We start from the raw sequence: 22,182 nt of genomic DNA on the forward strand, positions 1-22,182 counted from the left end.
TAAAAATCCTTTTGGCTTTCCACACTTTTGGCTCCCACCTTAAGTTTTGATTTAATAATTTTTTTTTTTAACTTTAATAAGTTATTAAATATGTCGAAATTTATTTTGTGTTCTATGTGTATGTGCGCTTTCCTTTCAGTCAGTAAACGAATTTCTTCAAGTTATATTTCCCCTTGGATTTGCTCACGCCACCCCGCTAGTGTGCTCGCGCTCCCCTAGGGGAGCGCGCCCCACAAGTTGAGAATCGCTGTGTTAGGACTTATTAGAGTTCTTATATCTAACTTTAGATAGAGCTTAAAATGACAAAAACTTCAAATCTGTCTGAAACCGGGTATGTGAAATAAAGCTTAGTTAATATTGGGTTACCATTTTTGACCAAGTGTCCCTCAAATCAAATTTTTTTCACAAGCGTTGGAAGCTTTGCACTTACAATGTATTTTTTATTATTTATTTAATTCCCTGTTTTTTTTTTATTTCAGTTTATTTTTTAGTGGAATGCGATGATACATTAAGTATATATTTATAATGAAACTAAAACAGATTTTTCATGATATAAAGGTAAAGTACAATTTATTGTTTTTTTTTAATTATTTTATGAAAATATTTATTATCATTTGAATAATTGTTTTTATCTTTAATAGAAAGATCCTTTTTCATGTTACTAAATTTTATTTAACTAAAATTAACTCGCTTAAGCGTTTGTGCTGATAAAATCTTGCAGTCAAAATTTTGACCACTTTTTGTCTAGCTACAGCATTTAAAATTTTACTGAAGCATCGATCGATGACAAACCAAGTCTTAATCATTTCTGGACCGCTACCAGAATAATTCATACCGTTAAAATTGTCAAATAAACTTTATCATGAATCAAAAATCCAAGAACTCTAATGCCGGCTTTATGCTAGAACTGATTATGTCAATCAAAGTACTTATTACTTCCTGATTAACTAGTGTGCTCACATTATCAGAACACCCCTGTGCTTGATGACTATGTAAGTTTCCCTTACAATCAAAATTTACCATCGTAATATCACTAAAAGAAATTTATCATCATAAATAATATATGAATTATTTTGTCACTTTTTTTCAAAATATTTAAAACGTTATTTTTAATATATTTATGATTTCTTTTTCATACTCTCCTTTTTTTACTACCTCATCTCCAGTAACTCAGTTTCCATGACAACGGCTGTAATCCGGTCTGCCTTCGCTCCAGTGCGACCATCCAGTCAATGTTGTCCACCCTAAGGTGAAATGAAGTATAGAACTAAATGCCTGATATTTTCAGGCTCCGCTAGACGACGTACTCAAGCGTTCACATTGTGACACGTGAAGACCGGTTCCATGGCGTGATCCTTTAGTTAGGAAGTTAGGTGAAAGCGAACATGAACGTTTCGCACAAAAGTGACGTGAGAAAAGGGAATTTCCCGATTCCTTCACGTTTTGTTATTTTTTCATGTTATCTGTTGAACAGGTATAACTGTTTGTTGAATTTTCAACGAGAACAAGCGTAAGTCATATTTTAACAAGTTCTATGATCCAAACGTTTATTCTTGCTTTAAAGTATATTTAATTTGGAATTAATCCATAACAATGATTTTTCGTATTTTTTTTTAAAAAAATTAATTGAAGTATTATGTAAGTTGTTTGATTATCATGCATTTGCTTTTTTTAATTCAAAAATTTATTTCATTTATTTGACAACTCTTTTCTGTGTTTATTAATATTTTATTAATTTGTTTTAATTTTTATCATTTGCACTCGAGTAAAAGAAAATTGGCTATATGTAGTAAATATGCATATTACTTTCAAATAGAATCTAATAACTTGCATTTCATTAATTGCAGCTTTGTAAATAATTTTTATTTTATGTGCCATTAATTTTAGCTTTTTTTTCTGACATTTCTATTTTTTGTGTGTAAGTTCAGAATTTCTAATTTTCTACAAACGTAAAATGTGAATTATGAAAATACCGATTTACTTTGATTTCTATACCTTTTTATTTATATTAATAATGCTAGTAGAAATCACAAAATATGATTATTCAAACTTTACAATCCGTTAATTATACAATTTTTCAGGCTTATTGCCATACCTGAAAGATTCATTGTTTCAAACTTTTTGGAAATAAAACCATTTTATGAAAAAGAAACTCAATTTACAATTTAACAATCAAAAGCAGTAATAAATCTTGTTGGGTGAAGTTTTGCTGTTTCACTATTATACTTTTATTTCATCGGATTTTAAAATTGAGAGATTGACAATATAGTATCCATGTCATGAAATAATTAAATGGTGAATAGATGAGTCAATCCAATAAACTGCTTATGTTGTATTAATATATGAATGTTCACTGTATTTTCATCTGGAGATTCAGTGTTTTCATCATAGAAAAAAAATGGGTGAGAATTTCTCACCCTTTCTCAAAAACAGGGTGAGATTTCAAAAAGTTAAGTGAGATTTCTAAAAAAACAAAAACTCTTGAAAAAAAATCATTTCTTTAATTATAATACATTGTTAACGTCTTCTATTTTTTAAAGCATTGAATATTTTTGGTGCATCATCATAGAAGATTTTGCCTTTACAAGGTATTTGTCCATCTTAAGTGCATAAAAATTTTGAACGTCTTACATGAAGAAACTTTACCTACGGTAAACGCCTGGTTGCAGAGAAATGTATTCTGAAAGGGGTTCCATGGTTGTGTTCTGTTGTTCGAAGAGGTTCTGAACAATACTGGTAAATAGGGAAGCTAGATAATGGGGCAGATGTTGAAAATAATGAAAGATCCAGGAAGAAAAGATAAACGGATTTTATTCTAAATGGCGTAATTCGAAGTTTTTACCAAAATGCGAGAAATTCGAGAATTTTGAAATTGATTTATAGAATGCGCGAATTTCTCGCGGTAATCATTTTTTAATGCGAGAAAAGAAAAAAATATGCGAGATTCTCGCGTTCTCGCGCTGTAGTGAAAACACTGAGATTATTGAAATATTACTTTATCAATATTACTTGAATCAATGAGATCATGAACTAAATTATTTTAATTGAATATTGATACAAATAATGGTTTTATTCTGGTTAATTTTTCATGCCACAATGCTGTAAAAATGTTCCATTAACTTATATGAGTTGTTCTGTGCTCCATTAAAATTATACTGGAAACTGATAAATCTTTTTGTTCTACACAAAGTATTTAAAAATAGTATATTTTATTATTCTTTTGGAATGCAATTTGCCTTTATTATACTTAAGTAGTGCTTCAAACTAAACTTTTTATAGTTCGTTCTTTTTAACATTAGTCTGCACATGTATATATATAATTAATCTCCTGATTTATTAAAAAAAATTGTTTTATTTTGTATACTACCAACCTTGCACTCATAATTTGTAAATTTTTATTAAGGCATATTTAGGAAATATTTCAACAACATTATTTAATATTACATTTATGCTTTGTTAATTAAAACTTTTTGTTCTACACAAAGTATTTAAAAATAGTATATTTTATTATTCTTTTAGAATAAAATTTGCCATTATTATACTTAAGTAGTGCTTCAAACTAAACTTTTTATAGTTTGTTCTTTTTAACATTAGTCTGCACATGTATATATATAATTAATCTCCTGATTTATTAAAAAAATTATTTTATTTTGCATACTACCAACCTTGCACTCATAATTTGTAAATTTTTATTTTATTTAAGGTATATTTAGGAAATATTTCAACAACATATTATTTAATATTACATTTATGCTTTGTTAATTTGACTTATTTTAGCTTATGCAAGCTAAAATAAAATAAGACAAGGAAGTTTTAATTACTTTAATGCCTAAATTCAATTAATAAAAATGCTCAGAAGTAGAGAAATCAAAATTAATGTTATCCACAAAGTAATATGCAATGGTCCAAGGTACAGTACTATGTTGTGCCTTGGACCAATTGTTTTTAAAAAAATTCTTGGCAGAATTTATTTTCCAAAAATTTTTTACAGATAAATGGAAAATGTATTCTATTTTAAAATTGTTGTATGAAAATAATATACCTAAAGTTTAAATTGATCAAAATTACAACACTTTTCTCCACATTTAGGAACGACACTTACATGTAAATTATGATGCGTAATCAAGTTTGTAGGAATAATTTTATATGTAACTTCCATAAGTAAGCAGAATACATAAAAGATTTAACAGATTCAGATATGTATTCCATTTCAGAAATTTACATGAATAGAGATTATTTAGTTGAAGATATTATCAACTCATATGTATGCTGATAAAAAGGTAAATGAAAACTAAACTGCGGTCAGACTAGTTTAGAATAATACTTCATGTAAATATATATTACACACAAATTTACCTAATTTTGATTATATTTTTAGGGGAAAATTGAGTCTAATAAAGATGTCTGATGATAAGAATGTAAGTTTTTTGTTAAAATTTATTTAAACAGAAATTAGTGTGACTATTTATAGTTTAAGAATATTTTATTCTCAAAATAGATTTTATAATAGTTGCTAAAATATGTTGATACAAGCAGTTTTTAATTATCAAGCTATTTAATCAAATGTATACAAAAGTTTCTTGTCAACAGTTCTTCCAAATTAAATTACATGGATTAAAAAAAAATTACAATTTGACCTGCTGAGAGTTCTGAAAAGTTATATTTTCTTGCTCAACTAATTAGTTTTACTCTATTTTGTTCAATAATAAAAAAAGTGGTTGGTAAGAAAATTTTTGAACGGATTCCCCAATTACCAATTAACTCGATATAAAGATTTCCATATTGGTACTTCAACACAGCATACTCTTAAGAAACAAAAAACAAATGCAGCAGTGAGAAAAACATTGATGATAAAAATGTAATGCATTTTTTAAAAGCATTTCTATAACAATTTTAAAACTTGCTACTAATTATGCTTTTCTGCTGATATTTAAGAATATTAAAAGGATTTTTTTTTCCTGAGTCAAAATAGTTGCTAATTTTGGCAACAATTGGGCAGTAGTAGGCAAGAAACTAAATTTTAAAAAAAGTGAAGAATTGCAGAAGTGGACTGAATAGAAGGATTGAGGGCAAGATAAGCTGTTGTCACTTGCCACATGGCAAATAAATAAAATAAAGTTTCCATCAAAAATTACCCTAATTCATCACCACCACTTTTTGCCATTTGACACTCCATCCTAACCACTTCTTAGTTCCTGGATATGCACCCGCATAATGAGCATTAAAACGTTTATTTTCCTTCTTCCGTTACGTTTATTTTCCTACTTCAGTTTATTTTTCAATTAAATGATTATTAAGTTATATGTGGTAATGAATTTTCTATTAGGAATTCTTAAATACACTGTATTAAAGTACAATAAAATTCATTCTTTTTGAATGAAATGATTTTGTTTCATCTTTGTGGTCTATTTTATTTTATTGTGATACAAAAGACTATCAATCTTTCTTATACTTTATTTGTCCAAATACTAAATTTTTAATTTAGCAACAAGATTTAATAATAGCCAGTATCATATAATTTTAAATGAAATTACTAAGTATATGTTAATAAAAATATCAATTTAATTTATATTTTATTTACCGTAATGATTCCATGAAAGAGTTGTTTATATGTAATAAAATTTGTAGTTAAGAAAAATGTTTTTGAAGCTTTATCTTATTTTTTTAAATCCTGCTGTATCCTGTCTATAAATTATATTCATAATTTTAAAATTAAGAAATTTTCACCTGAGCGACTGTCCATTTACTCTAAAAATATTAAGGCTTCTTATTTATCTGGCCAAATTTGTGGTTTTAAGAATTTTCAGTAATTAAATATTTTTACATTATCCATTAAAATATCTCAAATATCTACTAATACAAATTATTAGTAAATGTACTGGTATTTCTTTTATGATTTAGATTTATCATTTTAAAAAATTTGATTAATCGCTTTTCCATGTTATTTAAAAACATTTAAAATTAACATTTCAATTATCATAAATTTATTAATTTGGTGACTTAAGTAATTTTTATATAAATTTATCTTTGATAATTGTTTTGACAAAGTTATTGAAATTACTAATAATAAATCTTATCTTCAACTAAGAGAACATTTTCTAAGCTGAAATTTTTAATACATTTTTTAGTTTTGTAATTTTGAAAATTATTAGTGTTCATTTAGGATTGTGATTTGATTGTGCGATCCAGTTTGTGTTTCAATAATCAAATAAAATTTAAGAGATTATTCAGTTATTTGTGTATGTAATATGATTTAATTTAGGTGTTAATTATCTACCTAATTTAGGACACATTTTTATCAATTCAGTGTAATAAAATAAAATATGATAAGACCAGAGAAAATTATTAATGATGGTTACTTTCTGGGGACTGAAATTACTCAGGTGTGATGAAGACAGTAGAGGAGAGGAGGAATAAGAAAGAGTTTCTTTACTTACATTTTTTTTCTTTACTGCAAAATGACAAAAGTTGATTTTCCCTTTTCTAAGTTGACTATTTGCTGTTGCACATAATTGACTTTTTTTAATATTTCAGTCTATTTCTGTCTATCACAATTTCTGTCGTAAGTCTTAAATGTGTAAAATATTAAATAAGCTTTGAGAGCTACACATGGTTTGTTTTTATTTTATTTTTCTTCAGTGAATCTTTTTTAATTTTTTATAATTTCTGACTTTATTGTTTGAGGAAACTTAATGTAAAAATTCTCTCTTGTTAGTATAATTCTGTTCAAAGTAATTTTTATTATTTACTTCAGGAAGACTAATTAAATCATTTATTAAATATTAATGGTTTTCTTAATTAGTTTTAAAATTTTAATGATCATCCTGAAAAACTTTTTAAACCTAAATGGTCTCCCTAATTTCTCTTTTTAACTGCAAATGGTTTTTTCTCCCCCTTTGGGAGCCCTGAAATTATGATGTGAATTAAATTGTTACCAGTATAACTGATTCTTTCTTCATTAATTTTTGCTAATTATTCTATTTGTTTCAGGGTGGTGAAAGTAGTACCTGGAAGGATGTTGGATGTAAGTATTAATTTGGATATCCCTCTATATAAAGAATTGAAGATCTTCTGTGTACTTTTATGATTGTTTCTATTTGAATTACAATTTATTCTGCTCTTTGTAAACATTCATGTGATAATTCTTTTTATTTTCAACCATTTTTAAATCCGTGAGAGACAATTTATGGTTTGTTAACAAGGAAAAAACAAAATATGTTTAAACTCATTGTTTCAAATTCAACATAAACTTTATATTTAAATGGCTTCATTAATTGGCATGATATTTTTCCCACACAACTTAACTACGATATTTTTTAAAAAATCCTTTTGCAGTTTTTTTCTCTCCTCTTAATTAAATTATTTGCATGCAATTTGGAAAGTATTTCATTAATATTATTCCTAAATTGGTTTGGGTAAACAGCATGGCTCATAGTATTTATCTTTTTTATTTCAATGCAGTAAAAAACAAAACAAGAAATATCAAGAAAAGAAAAAAAGCATACCAGTTTTAAACTTGCTAAATTAAAAAAGAAAAAGAAAAAAAAAACTCCGGTTAGATATTTTCTACATGTTTAAATGTCTTAATGTTTCAATTTATTTGTTAAATTCTATCTATTTTATTTTCCTTATATAATTTTCTCCTGTTTACTCAGTATTTTTGTTGCTCCCAGGTGTGGTAATATCATGTTGAATCTCTTATAACTTCAGAGCTGTTAGTGCTAGTCATAGACTTTGACATGAAATTTTGACATAGACTATATAGAGCAATTTTTTATCCCTGATCTTATAAATTGTTTAAAAATTTAAATTAGTCCCATTTAGAGAGATGTTAGAAAAATGATCTTTTTCATTGCATCGGAGGAGGGGGTTTACATTAGCCATTGTTATGAATAAAAGTGTACAGGATTCCGTGTAAGATTTTATATCACATTCTTAAATGTTTAATAATTTTTTACAAGCTCAGTGATCAACGTGGTATAATATGTATGTACTATGTCACCGAATTAGTATTTCTAAAGTTTTCTGAAACCAAATGATTATTTTGTTTATTGTGTTGTTTTTAAAACATGTTACATACAGCTAAATAATTTGTACTTAATGGCAATTGGACTTAAGAAAATAAAATTAAATTGTGTTCTAAAAACAAAATCAATAGGAAAAAGGTACAGTTTCAGTAAGGGGAAACATAATAATTTACCATCTTTATTATATTGATGCCAGTAATTCATAATTAATTTTAGTGATTATTATGCCACTCACTAAATTATGTCTGAAACTGATCATTATGCTAATGTGAATTAATTTTAGTATTATGGTTTTACGTTTCTTGAAAATTATTTTTAATGGGACTAGCGTTATTTTTGTGGTTGCTGCGCATTTTATATTGCTGGGACTTAAGTAACCTAACTCTTCTTGTACATTAGTTTCAATAGGATTTCTGCTACTTAACGATTGTTGTGCATTATTTCGTCACTATTTTTTGGGTGTCTTGGTATCTTGTATGTAATATTGCCATCCATCATGTTTGTTGCAGTAAGCAGCTCTGAAAAATATTCTTTACGCCTATGCCATGTTTTACAAAAATCAGTAATAATACTTCCCTTTTTATCTTTACAATTTATTGATCTAGGTTGAAAGGTGTTCTTTCTTGGAAAATAGAAATGCTTTTTTTTTCTTGTTCTAGATCAAGTAACATCTTTCTTTTTTAACATATAAAACTCTGTAACAGAATCTGGATAAAAGTGTTATAACATTCCATGTTCCAACATATAATTTTACGCATTGTTTTCTTTTATTTGATTCAAGTCGTTTACCTTTAGTCAATCCGGAATTTCTATGTTCTGAGTGTGTGTCAGTCGATTTTTTGCAGGATAGGGCAGTCAACTCTAAGCTCAAACTCCAACCTTGAAAACGAGAGTATTACTTTCAGTCGGGTGTCTCACCAGAGACCTGTCCGACGTGAGTGACCCTGCTCGGCGTATCTGACTGGGTGGGTCCTTTATACACATAAACCCACTAACCATGACAAGGGTCAAAAACATTGTTTTTTAAATGAAGTTTCCTCCACGGATTAGCCTACATAACAGGATACTATAGTGCAAGAGGAACTTTTGATGGCAAATTCTGTTTCAACTCCATTTGTATTTTAAACCTTAAAGATAAGAAAAAAAGTAACTTATGGTAAACCTAAAGTAAACCATGAAGTTTCAAATGTTGAAACAATGTCTTCAAAGTATCGAAATTAAAACACATTATAGCCTGATTATTTCTCCACAGTTGCATTTATGCATTGTGGAGAAATAATCAATACACTGGCATTTTATTTTTTTGCATTTTGATATTTTGAAACCATTTTTTCAGTATTTGAAACTACATGCTGAAAAAATGGCTTACTTGAATTCACTTTTCTTTATTTTTTAAATTCTAATTTATTTATGTCAATGGAAGAGAATTTGCCATGAAGGGTTTGTCCCTAGCTATAGTATCCTCATAAGGTAAACACTAGGCCCACGATCCTGATATTTGCTAAAGTTCTTTTTCTACTCAGATTTAGTAGCAGCAGTTACATAGTTTTTCTCATACTTAAATATTAATCACTTAATTATCTATTTTTAATTGTTGGTTTGACAGAGCAAGTCTTACTAAAACTTATGTGCCATTAAACCTCATATTCGTTTAAGTTTATTTATAATATTTTTCTTTCTTTAGGGTTTGCTTTAAAAACTACTGCAATATCCGGTGCGGTTCTTGGTGGGACTGCTTTAGCTCTTCCTCTTATTGGTTTTACTGCTGGTGGTGTTGCTGCAGGTTCTTTGGCTGCTGGTTTTCAGAGTGCATATCTTGGGGGTACTATTGCATCTGGGAGTGCTTTTGCAGTTATGCAAAGTGTTGGAGCTGCTGGATTGGCTGCAAGTACACAAGCTGCTGTCGTAGCTGGCAGTGCGGTAGTAGCTGGTGCTCACACAGCTTTGAAAAAATTTAAGAAAAATAATGAAACTGATGGTGAACATACTTCAGAAGAATCAAGTGAAAATATTAAGGAGGATGATGTCGATGAGGAACCTGGAGAAAATGACACTGCAGAGTTGCCGAAAAAAAACTGCAAAGACCCTGGTCTCAAAACAGGTAGAACAAATTGTGCAAGAGAAAGCAAAAAACTTACAGATAAGCTTGGTTTTAGTCGTAGAAATGATGATACCAATATTACATCATCTTCCATAAATGATGAGGAATTGGATTCACTTAATAAATGGAAAGATGTTGAATTAAATGAAAATCTCACTATTACTCAGCATCTTATTAAAAAGTGAAAAGTACAGTGACCTATTTTAAAGTTCTTAATTTTTTTTTCTTGACTATCATCAATTCTTTCACAATTTAAAATATAGTAATCTCTTTTTTTTCTCGACATAATTCAGGAAATTAAATTTTGCAGTAAAAATATTTAAATGTGATTATTTGAATTGGTTATTGAGTTAAAATATTATTTTAGTTGTCAAATGTCCTACTTCACTTTAAATAATATTTATTTTCAAAAAGTTTTTTTTTATTCATTAAACATTTTAGTATGTAAAAATAATTATATCATTTACAATATGAATGTCAAAATCTGACAATAGTTAATATACAATAATTTTTAATAGTTAAAATTATTTTTTTTCTTCACTTAATACATACTAAACCTCTACAAAATTATATTTAAATATAATAAGTAGTTTTTAAGAAAAGTGTTTTAGTAATTTTTAAATTTTTTTTACTGTTTCTGGTAAATAAAGAGAAAAATAAAGTTACTTTGGGAAACATTTTATCTAATTAACTGTCATTTAGACGGCAGAAGTTCCAAATTATTTAAAAGATTCAACTTTGCCGTTTCATTGGACTAATCTATACTTTAATACCAGTGAGGTGGTATTGGATCATAATTCTAAAATTTTGCTACTTTCAAGCTCTAAAATTTGTTTTAAATTTGAAGCATTTTGGTCAAATTTTTGGAGCGTTTGACCCATTGAAGAAGCAAAAAGATAACATTTCTACAATATTTCGGTTCACTAAAATATGTACAATTGTACCAGTGTTTAGAACATACAGCTATAAACCCAGGTGTCCTTGGTTTGATCCCGGCCAATGCCAATGAACTTATAACACACCAATTTAATTGTGAAATGTTATTAATTTAGCGACATGCCTTTATTGGCTTACGTTTTTTACAAGCAAAAATATTTTCTGCAAATATACAATTATAAACTATATATGAATTTAAATATATTTGAAACAGCTATATATTTTAGATCTTTGTTGGGATTATATTTTAATAAAACTTGTTTTTTTATATTGTTGTGACTATATGCTAAATATTTGTCTTAATTTAGTAATACTAAATATTGTAATCAAGGAATATTTGTAAATTTTACACTGTTAATAATCTAAGATATATATTTTTGTTGGGATTATATTGTAATATAATTTTTTTTTTATATTGTTGTGACTATATGCTAAATATTTGTCTTAATTTAGTAACATTAAATATTGTAATCAAGGAATCATTTGTAAATTTTACACTGTTAATAATCTGAGCTATCTATTTTTGTTGGGATTATATTTTAATATAACTTGTTTTATTATATTAATTTGACTATATGCTAAATATTTGTCTTAATTTTGTAATACTAAATATTGTTACTAAGGATATATTTGTAAATTTTATACTGTTAAAAATATTTTTATTGTTTTATGTGCTGAAAATAAAAAAAGCAATTTATTCCACAATGCTATATTATATTTGTCACTTCTATTAAATAAAAAAATACTTATTTAACTCATTATTTAAATCATCTAAACTGAAACTTTCTCAATTTAAATTGCAATTTCTTTGGTCAAAAGCTGTAAGTTACATTAGATCTCTAATAATAAGGTTAGTTTAAGTTCTTTAGGAAATAACTCTTATTTAAAGGCTTTATGAGGTTTGAAGTTCTAATTATTTTGAAAGTTGTTCACGATTCAAAGTAGTAACAACGAAGTAGTTCAGGATTTGACGTAAGTAATCATAACAAAGTAGTTCACGAATCTAACGCCTACAGGTTTATTTAAAGTTACCTTTTTACACGAAGTTAATTAACATAATGAATGACAAAATTTCACACTCAGCTAAAAAGAAATGTGAACAATAAATCTGTCAACCAGGATGTGATTGTACTGAGAATTTTAACAAACTGGATAAAACTTCTGAAATTGTGTATGATTTGTATTTCCTTTTGTTTATCAAAATAGTTTCGAGGATATTGCACATTGCATAATATATTCTGATAAATGTTATTATTTTTTTTTAAAGATTCAGTTCTATCAAATCAAAATAGAAGTGTGTAAGATGTTGAGACAAGCACGGATGTCTTAAATATTTCCAGAAAATGTCCTGGAAACAATTTTTTGTTATATAAGTATTAAGTAAAATTTTTTTGTGAATAATATATATTACTATATAATATATTCAGGGTATCTGCTCGCCTGGAAAGTCGTGAATTTCGGTAGTGAACAAAATTTGTCATGATTTTAACTATTTTTTAAAAAAAGAAATCCTGGATTTAGGTCACCGAAAAATCTAATTTTTAAAATTGAATTTACCCCACCCGCTCCCAATTTCATGATGTTCCCAAGATCTGAATTAGTAACAAAATCCCCACTCACAGTCATATTTTATTAAAACATACAATGTTTTTATCATGTTCTTTAAAAATTATTGCGTTCTTCAGAAAAATGAAAGAAGAAACATCATTTCTTGAGCGAATTTTCTTTCAAACTCTCCATTGATTTCAGAATATTTGTTATTTATTTTATCAATCTAAAATTCTAACTGAAGCAAGTCAATCATTGGCGAATTTTCTTTAATTCCGAAATGAGAACAGAAAAATCCGGAGTATTTCTTTCCTTTCGAATGATCAAGAAAAAGTGTCATTAGAATATAATTCTACAGAAAAAAAGAGTATTTGCTTTTTTATTTTTTTTTCACTTATTTTATTGCTTTAACTCTTTCGTTACTCTGTTTTTGAATTTAAAATCTGTAAATATAAAGATGCAAGGTATAACAGTTTTGATTATAACCACCATTTCAATTAATGTTATTATAATGCTTTTAAATTCTGTTTTTGTCCGGAGAGGTAACTTCATTAAGTAATAAATGATAATAGATGGTAACTTCATTAAGTAATAAAAAGTTCTTGGAATTTGTAATGAATTTGAAAATCTAAAATATAACAGATTATACGAACGAGTAATATTTCAATGCATGCTTAGTATATCATGCACTAGCCATAATTAAAAAAATAATAATAATAAAAAAAAAACGAACAAATTTGCTTTCTTCCAGTCTTCGTTTGTCCATGTTTTGGTTTTTCTTGTTGGTTATTTTACGACTATTTCACAATTTTCGAGCATTTTATTTCATGCTGCCATCTATAACGTGGTCGGAAAATATGTATCTTTATCCAATGTAATTTTTCCAAGCATTCATGATTATTTTGATTTATAAATTTTATTTGTGTCAGTCAAAAAGAAACGACAACATAATCGGTCTACTGACAAATGTCATATTATCATTTTTGAATTCAACAATAGAAAAAAAAAATATGGTTGATGTTTTTCTTTATGATTGGAGATGGCAGCACCAAGGAAAAAATTGTTGAGTTACAAAATCTTTTCAGGGTCGTATTTTTCATGGAAGGGTGATAAATAAAAATATACTATCTCAGTTTTTCTCACTTTGATATGGTATAAATTTATTTTTGTTTCAAAGGTTTTGCATTTGCCCTTATTCAGATTTCTTATTTAGAACTGATCTTTCAATATCCAAAAGGTTGTAATAATTTATCTTTTTTCTTCTATTGAAATAATAAAATAATGCTTAGAAAAATTAAAACAAAAAAATAAATAAAAAACGTATAGAAAAGATAATTTATTTAAACAAATTATATTTTCTAGTAAAAATTCATCCTAGAATAATTAGAAGCTATCAAAAGAACGATTTGCATTTTGTGAAAAAAATTAACTCTATAGATCTACANGGAAAAAAACTGCAAAGACCCTGGTCTCAAAACAGGTAGAACAAATTGTGCAAGAGAAAGCAAAAAACTTACAGATAAGCTTGGTTTTAGTCGTAGAAATGATGATACCAATATTACATCATCTTCCATAAATGATGAGGAATTGGATTCACTTAATAAATGGAAAGATGTTGAATTAAATGAAAATCTCACTATTACTCAGCATCTTATTAAAAAATGAATAGTACAGTGACTGAAAAACCTATTTTAAGGTTCTTAATTTTTTTTTCCTTGACTAGCATCAATTCTTACACTACAATTTAAAATATAGTAATCTTTTTTTTCTTCCTTGACATAATTCAGTAAATTAAATTTTGCAGTGAAAATATTTAAATGTGATTATTTGAATTGGTTATTGAGTTAAAATATTATTTTAGCTATCAAATGTCTTGCCTCACTTCAAATAATATTTATTTTCAAAATATTTTTTAAATTTATTAATTATTTTAGTATGTAAATATAATTATATCACTTACAATACGAATGTCAAAATCTGAAACGAGTTTTTCAATTGTTAAAATTATTTTTTTCTTCACTTAATACATACTAAACCTCTGCAAAATTATATTTAAATATATTAAGTAGTTTTTAAGAAAAGTGTTTTAATAATTTTTAAATTTTTTTTCTGTTTCTGGTAAATAAAGAAAAAAATTAAGTTACTTTGGGAAACATTTTATCTAATTAACTGTCATTTAGACGGCAGAAGTTTCAAATTATTTAGAAGATTCAGCTCTGCTGTTTCATTGGACTAATCTAAACTTCAATACCAGTGAGGTGGTATTCGGACATAATTCTAAAATTTTGCTACTCTAAATTTTAAGCATTTTGGTCCAATTTTTGGAGCGTTTGACCCATTGAAGAAGCATAGATAGCATTTCTACAATATTTCGGTTCACTAAGATATGTACGATTTCACCTGTGTTTAGAACATATGGCTACAAACCCAGGTGTCCTTGGTTTGATCCCGGCCGATGCCAATGAACTTTGAACACACTCCAATTTAATTGTGAAATGTTATTACATTAGCTACGTGCCTTTATTGACTTACGCTTTTTACTAACAAAAATATTTTCTGCAAATATACAATTATAAACTATATATGAATTTAAATATATTTGCAACAGCTATATATTTAATATCTTTGTTGGGATTATATTTTAATATTACTTGTTTTTTTATATTGTTGTGACTATATGCTAAATATATGTGTCTTAATTTATTAATATTATATATTGTAATCAAGGTATTATTTGTAAATTTTACACTGTTAATAATCTAAGATATATATTTTTGTTGGGATTATATTGTAATATAATTTTTTTAAAATATTGTTGTGACTATATGCTAAATATTTGTCTTAATTTAGTGATACTAAATATTTTAATCTAGGAATTATTTGTAAATTTTACACTGTTAATATTCTAAGATATATATTTTTGTTGGGATTATATTTTAATATAACTTGTTTTATTATATTGATGTGACTATGCTAAGTATTTGTCTTAATTTTGTAATACTAAGTACTGTTACTAAGGGAATATTTGTAAATTTTATACTGTTAATAAAAATAATTTTAATGTTTTGTGTGCTGAAAATAAAAAGCAATTTATTCCACAATGCTATATTTTATTTGTCATTCTATTAAATAAAAAAATACTTATTAAACTGATTATTTAAATTACCTAAACCTAAACTTCCTCAATTTAAATTGCAATTTCTTTGGTCAAAAGCTGTAAGTTACATTAGATCTCTAATAATAAGGTTGGTTTAAGTTCTTTAGGAAATAATTCTTTTTTAAAGGCTTTAAGAGGTTTTAAATTCTAATTATTTTTAAAGTTGTTCACGATTCAAAGTAGTATCAAGTAAGTAGTTCACGATTTTACGTAAGTAGTCCCGACAAAGTTGTTCTCGAATCACACGCCTACAGGTTTATTTAAAGTTACCTTTTTACGCGAAGTTAGTTAACACACTGAATGACAAAATTTTCTATTCCACTAAAACGAAATGTAAACAATAAATCCGTGAATCAGGATATGATTGTACAGAGAACTTTATCAAACTGGGGAAAGCTTCTGCAATTGTGTATGATTATCCTGATAATTTCCCTTTATTTATCAAAATAGTTTCGAGGAAATTGCACACATATGAAATAAGTTGCATAATATTTTCTTCTGGTAAATATTAATTGTTTTTTTAAAAGAATCAGTTCTATCAAATCAAAATAGAAATGTTTAAGATATTGAGACAAGCACGGATGTCTTAAATAATTCCAGAAAATTTCCTGGAAGCAATTTTTTGTTATATAAGTATTAGGTAGAATTTTTTGTGAATAATATATATTATATGAACATATAATATTTTAATGCATGTTTAGTATATTATGCCCTATCCATAATTAAAAAGAAAAGAAAGCTTTGCTTTCTACCTGTTTATGTCCCTGTTTTAATTTTTCCTGTAGGTTATTTTACGACTATTTCACAATTTTTGAGTATTTTATTTCGTGCTGCCATCTATAACGTGGTCGGAAAATAAATTTTTTGCCAATGTAATTTTTTCCTTGAATTTGTGATTATTTTGATTTATAAATTTCATTTGTCAGTTAAAAAGAGACAACAACAAAATCGTTCTACTGATAAATTTCATACCTCTGAAGGAATCTTTATGAATTTAGCAATAGAAAAGAAATACGGTTGATGTTTTACTTTATAATTAATTAAGCTTTCTTATTTACAACTAATCCTTTAATATCCAAAAATATGTGAAGGTTGTAAAAAAATTTTTTTTTTTTTAAATCAAAATAATAAAAATGGCTCTGAAAAATTAAAACTTTAAAAAAAAAAAAAATGCACAGAAAAGATAATTTATCAAAAGAAATTAAATTTTAAAGTAAAAATTTATCCTAGAATAACCAAAAACAATCAAAAGAGTCCCTTGTATTTTGTGAAAAAAATTAACTTTATAGAGCTACATGCTAAGTCTACTTGAAAATTTCATTTCGATAAAGAAATAATGTATGAGATCATTAGTTTCCAGCATCTACCTTTTCCGCAAGAGTTCATTATTTACATTTATTCAAATATTCTTTATTCAAATATTTAGAATGATAGTAAATTTATGCTTTAACATTTTTCATTTTTGTTGAAAGAAATAGATTTAAATTATTTTAACCACCATGGTTACATTACAGTGCAAATAATGGACTGACTGAAAAAAGGTGACATTTACAAAAAAGTATTCAATGACATTGGTGGTAAGTTCAATTGTTATATATATTTATATGTATTTAGGGTGCTATGTAAAGAGCGCTCTTAATGTGCATTTTTAAAAACTTTTATCAAAAACGAAAAAAAAAAATTCTCTCTTTTTCTCTTTATNTATATATATATATAAAGCTGCTACCGTATGTATTAAACACGGAAGCAAAATCCTCATCAAAAACTGGCAAATTACTGTAAAATAAGGCTAATGTAACAAACAAACATACAAAAATTCTGATAATTGGCCAATGTTTTTTCCCTCCCTCTCCATGCCGCGAACAAACCTGTTTTGATGTTTATTATATTTGATTTCCTGTCTTGTGATTTTTCAGACTTCAATAACGTTTTAGTTTTTTCCTCGTTTACTCACTAATTTGTGAACCTCAATGGGAATGCCTTTTTTTTCTCTAAAAATATACATTAAGGGTGGTCTTTACAGAATACCTTGTGTATCTTTAGAAAATTCAACCTTCGCCATCTTAGTACTCGGGTTAAATTTTTGATTTTCGATTTTGTCATTCGCATAAAACTAATTCATGCAATTCCATATCTCATGTAATTGATTTTATTATTGTAAACAGTAAATATTTTGACTATGCAAACACTTCATACTCTTGAAGTATATTGTTAGGGCTAATTAGAGTTAATATATCTAACTTTCGTTGACAAAAGTTGCCAGAAACTGGGAGCTTAGTTAATATTGGATTACTTTTTTTGACGAAGTGTCCCTCAAATAATTTTTTTTTTCACAAGAGTTGGAACCTTTACACTTATAATGTGTTTTTTTTTAAACTTTTGTTTCTTTTTTTAGTAGAATGCGATGTTATAATTATTTATGTTGTAATATAATATAATATAATGTTATAATATAAGTTTTTTATAATATTTTATAATGAAACTGAAATAGATTTTTCATGATAATAAGGTAAAGTGCATTTTATTGTTATCATTACAATTTTGTGAAAATATTTATTATCATTTAAATTAATATTTTTTATCTTTAATATAAAAAAAAATCATTTTCTACGTTACTAAATTTTATTTAACTAAAAATAACTCGCTTAAGCTTTTCTGTTGATAGAATCTCGCAGTCAAAATTTCAACCACTTTTTGTCGAGCTATAGCATTTAAAATTTTACTGAAGCTTCGTGATCGATGACAATTCAAGTTTTAATCAAGTCTGGACCGCTACCGGCATAATTCTTACAGTTAAACTTGTCAAATAAACTTCATCGGGAATCAAAAATCCGAAAGCATTAAGATCCGCTAGAGCATTGAAATTTTAACTGAACCTTTATTCTAGATAATAATTTTAGTTTTAACCGTTCAACCGACAGCTACAGTTAGAATTTATGGCGTTATTATTGTCAATCAAAATACTGATTACTTTCCGATAAAATTAGTGTGCTCACATTATCAGAACAACTCTGCGCTTGATGGCTATATAAGAGTCCCTTGCAAGCAAAATTTATCATCTTGATATTACTTAGGAAATTTATCGGAAATAAAAAATTAATTGTTTTCTCTCTTTTTGCCGTTTTTTTTCAAAATATTTAAAACGTTATTTTTGATATATTTATGACATTTTATTATATATACATAATTTATCACAATTTCTTTTTCATATAGAAACTTTTTTTAAAATTCATATGTTGTATTTATTGAATATTGATACTTAAAAATATTTGCGTTATTAAATATTAAAAGTCTTTGATAAGAATGAATTGAAAAGGAATATTGCCTATTTGTGTTATAATAAGTAAAAGATAAGATCCTTAAAAATATTTATGTTGTAAATATTATACAAACTGGAGTGTTATTTTATTCAAAAAATAAAATTTACGTAGCAAGAAAACAAATCGTAACAAAATTTTATTCTTATAATACTCATAACAAAAATGCACTGTAAAAAAAACAATACTTAGTGAGATTCAGAGTTATATTATTTATTAAAAACAAAAGAAAATTTTTTCTTCTGTAACTCATGTAGAATTTGCTATAATTTAAACGCATTGTACAGTGCGCCAAAAAAAAAAAAAAAATCCTGAATGACTTTTCATCTAATGATTGGATCTTTACGTTCTAGGACTCAATCTTAATGATTCGAGAGGGTGACCTCAATTATGCAAATTAAAAAGTGCAGACGATTATTTAAGTTATGAAATCAGACACAAAAACGTACTTTCTCTGAATAAACATATCTTTCTTATTCAGCGGATTCGAATTTTTGACCTCCAAAATATAGGGGGTTGTCGAAATCGGGGAAATATGGGCCCCATTATTTGGGCAGGAGAGCGGTTCAACGTTTGGACCCCTTAATGTTAACTTTACATTTAGCATAATTCGCCATATCTCGAGAACTTTCTCTGCGAAAGGAAAAAATTTGTTTGTCCAAAGATAATTCTACATAAAAAATGGGTTTTAGTAAGTATTTATTATTTTTTATTATTTTAATTAATAATAGTAGAAAAAAATTGAATTATAAGGTACACAATTTCTTACATCGTTTTTAAGTACGTAATTGTACGTGGCGAAATCTGTTGAATAGTTACTGAGAAATCAAATTTTAACTATATACGACTTTTTTATGAAAAATAAGACTGGCTTTGTGAGGTATCACCCCCTTAAAAGCATGTTTCCATGTATGCTTTTTTTTCTCAATACCATCAAAGTGTAGTTTTTTGGACAATTACTGCAAGGAATTATAATTTTTTATTAAATTTTGTCTTAGGATGCAAAATAAAAATTGCGAAGAACCTCTGATCGATTTAAGCTTTTTTTGAAGTTATACTTCATGCGACTTCCAACAATGAAGCGTTAAACGTTTAACGCTACATTTATATTGGCTGGGAAATCACGTGGTAGGATCCAGTTTTCCCTCATTTATTTCCATATTGTTTTGGTTCTCACTAGCATAAAAGTCATAAAAGTACTGTTTTTTTGTAAATATTTGTTTAGTTTGTTTTGATACACATATAATTTAATAGGGTAGTATTTTTTATTTTCAAATTTAGTGGACAACAATTGTAAAAAATGAGTGAAAACAATCCCACGGGCAATGCGACGGATTTAAGGTTTTGTCAAGGTACGTCTCTTGTGAATATCAATTCATTGTTAGGTTTTCTCTTTTGAAATTACATTATGACGCATTCACATACATTATTAATACAAATACATTTTCCATGGCGAGACGATGAGGCAACCACAAGCACTTCCACTGGTTCAAGAGGTCCATGAGGGATAAATGCTCAATATTACCGTTATTACAGAGCACGGAAGCGAGCGGAGCAGGAAAAAAAGAGTCGTTGAATAGAACTAGTGATCCATCTAAGACTGCTGATTCTTCTACAATTAACGTCGCAGGTTACGAAGTTTAACTTCTTCCGCGTGGAGGGACTCCACGCACTATTATTTTTTTTCTTCTTTTAAATAACAAAAGCTATTAAGAAAATTGCTTTATATGTTTTAAATTTTTAAGATATTCAAATCAAATTTTTTTTTAATTAGTTTCAAAATACAATTTACTACAAAATTGAGAAAAAACTTTTCACAATTTTTTCAGAGCATGCGCTGTATAAAAGAACTAGCTTAAATTCTCATAACTTGAGTAGTTTTTAACGAATTTTAGTAAAATTTTAAATCGACAATTTTGTAATTAATCTTAAATTGCTCCACTTTTTTTTTAAAATTCTATTGAATATCTATAAAGTTGTAATGAAAAAACGTAAGGCGAAAAAAATTTTTTTTTCTTTCAATTTTCCATATTTCCATAAATGTTTACTCTAGGTTTACGAAATTTCTCTTTTTTATTAAAAATAACCAATAAACTAAACATCTCTAAAATTGAAAAGTAATCCTTTAAGTATTTCTTGAGAAATTTAAAAAAATGTCACTTCCATTATTGCAGGGTAGTGTATTTTTTCGAGGGTTTTGCCTTTGTGTTCAGTTTTTAGAATAATAAAAATTATTATTTATGAGGTCTGAAAATGAAAAATATAGCATTCGTAATACTTGGAAATTAAATTTTTCAAACTGGAACTCACTGCTCTTTTATCACCCTTGATAGCTTTCTTACATGACGGTAGAGCAGATCATAATATTGGAAAAGCAGATCATAAGTATTGACAAATTCTTTGCTGATTTTCATCTTGAAACAATGCCTTTCCTTCATAACCTTCATTTACTACATGCGTACATAATTCAAGAAAGTTAGGATAATTTACTATTGTACTCTATTATTTACTATTGTTATTATATTGTTTACTATTGTTATTGATGCAATACAATCTTACTAAAATCCCTCTTTGTTTTATAAAATTAAGTTTACAATAACTCTGTTATCAATAATGAAACGAAGTAATAAGAACTTATAAATAAACCATTTTGTGAAAAAAAAATTATTTCAGTTTTTAATTACTAACGACATTTTATGATGCAACTTTAAGGATTAGATAAAACATTGAAACACATTATCGTTTTATTATCGTTTAAATTCGTAGGGGAATTCCCTGACTTATGCGCTAACAAAATCATCTCCCCGATAATTATAATGCTGATAAAATGTATATATAATCTCCTACCTAAAGTGATCATCATAAGTTCTTTGTCAAAATCAAGACCTGTTTATCATATTGTAAGTTATTTTTTTCTTAATATCAATACCCGAATGATAGAAAGGAAATTTTAATGAAAGATTTTCTCTCTCCTTTAAATTGGGGAAAATTTAAGAGATATATCATTTTATTTATTTACTTTTTTTCTAATTATTGATGTATTAAAGTATAAGATATGGCATTATAGAATCTGAAAAAGAAATTAAAATATCTTTG

The 22,182-nt window shown here is 26.8% G+C and overlaps 2 protein-coding genes across 3 annotated transcripts in view; one reads left to right on the plus strand and one right to left on the minus strand.

The window, feature by feature from the left end:
• The window catches only part of LOC107438937 (fatty-acid amide hydrolase 2-A), a 140,307-nt gene that overhangs the window by 66,149 nt on the left and 51,976 nt on the right, over positions 1-22,182 (minus strand). The window lies entirely within an intron of this gene.
• Positions 1,368-11,769, plus strand: LOC107454834 (interferon alpha-inducible protein 27-like protein 2). 2 transcript variants are annotated; one of them, XM_043053432.2, is made up of 5 exons: positions 1,414-1,510; positions 4,215-4,280; positions 4,379-4,418; positions 6,991-7,024; positions 9,712-11,769. In XM_043053432.2, exons 2-5 carry the CDS (start codon positions 4,267-4,269, stop codon positions 10,311-10,313), a joined length of 690 nt encoding a protein of 229 aa, XP_042909366.1. In that variant the 5' UTR covers positions 1,414-1,510; positions 4,215-4,266; the 3' UTR covers positions 10,314-11,769. The 2 variants fall into 2 exon arrangements, with proteins under 2 accessions (XP_015927634.2, XP_042909366.1); XM_016072148.4 differs by lacking the exon at positions 4,215-4,280 and having other exon boundaries at positions 1,368-1,510.

Source organism: Parasteatoda tepidariorum, chromosome 9, assembly GCF_043381705.1.
Source record: "Parasteatoda tepidariorum isolate YZ-2023 chromosome 9, CAS_Ptep_4.0, whole genome shotgun sequence".
NCBI lineage: Eukaryota > Metazoa > Arthropoda > Arachnida > Araneae > Theridiidae > Parasteatoda > Parasteatoda tepidariorum.

Bases quoted from the DNA above. Each gene is read 5' to 3' on its own strand.
- LOC107454834 (XM_016072148.4), top strand. From the start codon at position 1,386: ATGAACGTTTCGCACAAAAGTGACGTGAGAAAAGGGAATTTCCCGATT. The intron at 1,511-4,378 runs GTAAGTCATATT...TTATATTTTTAG, and splicing joins AATTTTCAACGAGAACAAGC to GGGAAAATTGAGTCTAATAA. The intron at 7,025-9,711 runs GTAAGTATTAAT...TTCTTTCTTTAG, and splicing joins TACCTGGAAGGATGTTGGAT to GGTTTGCTTTAAAAACTACT.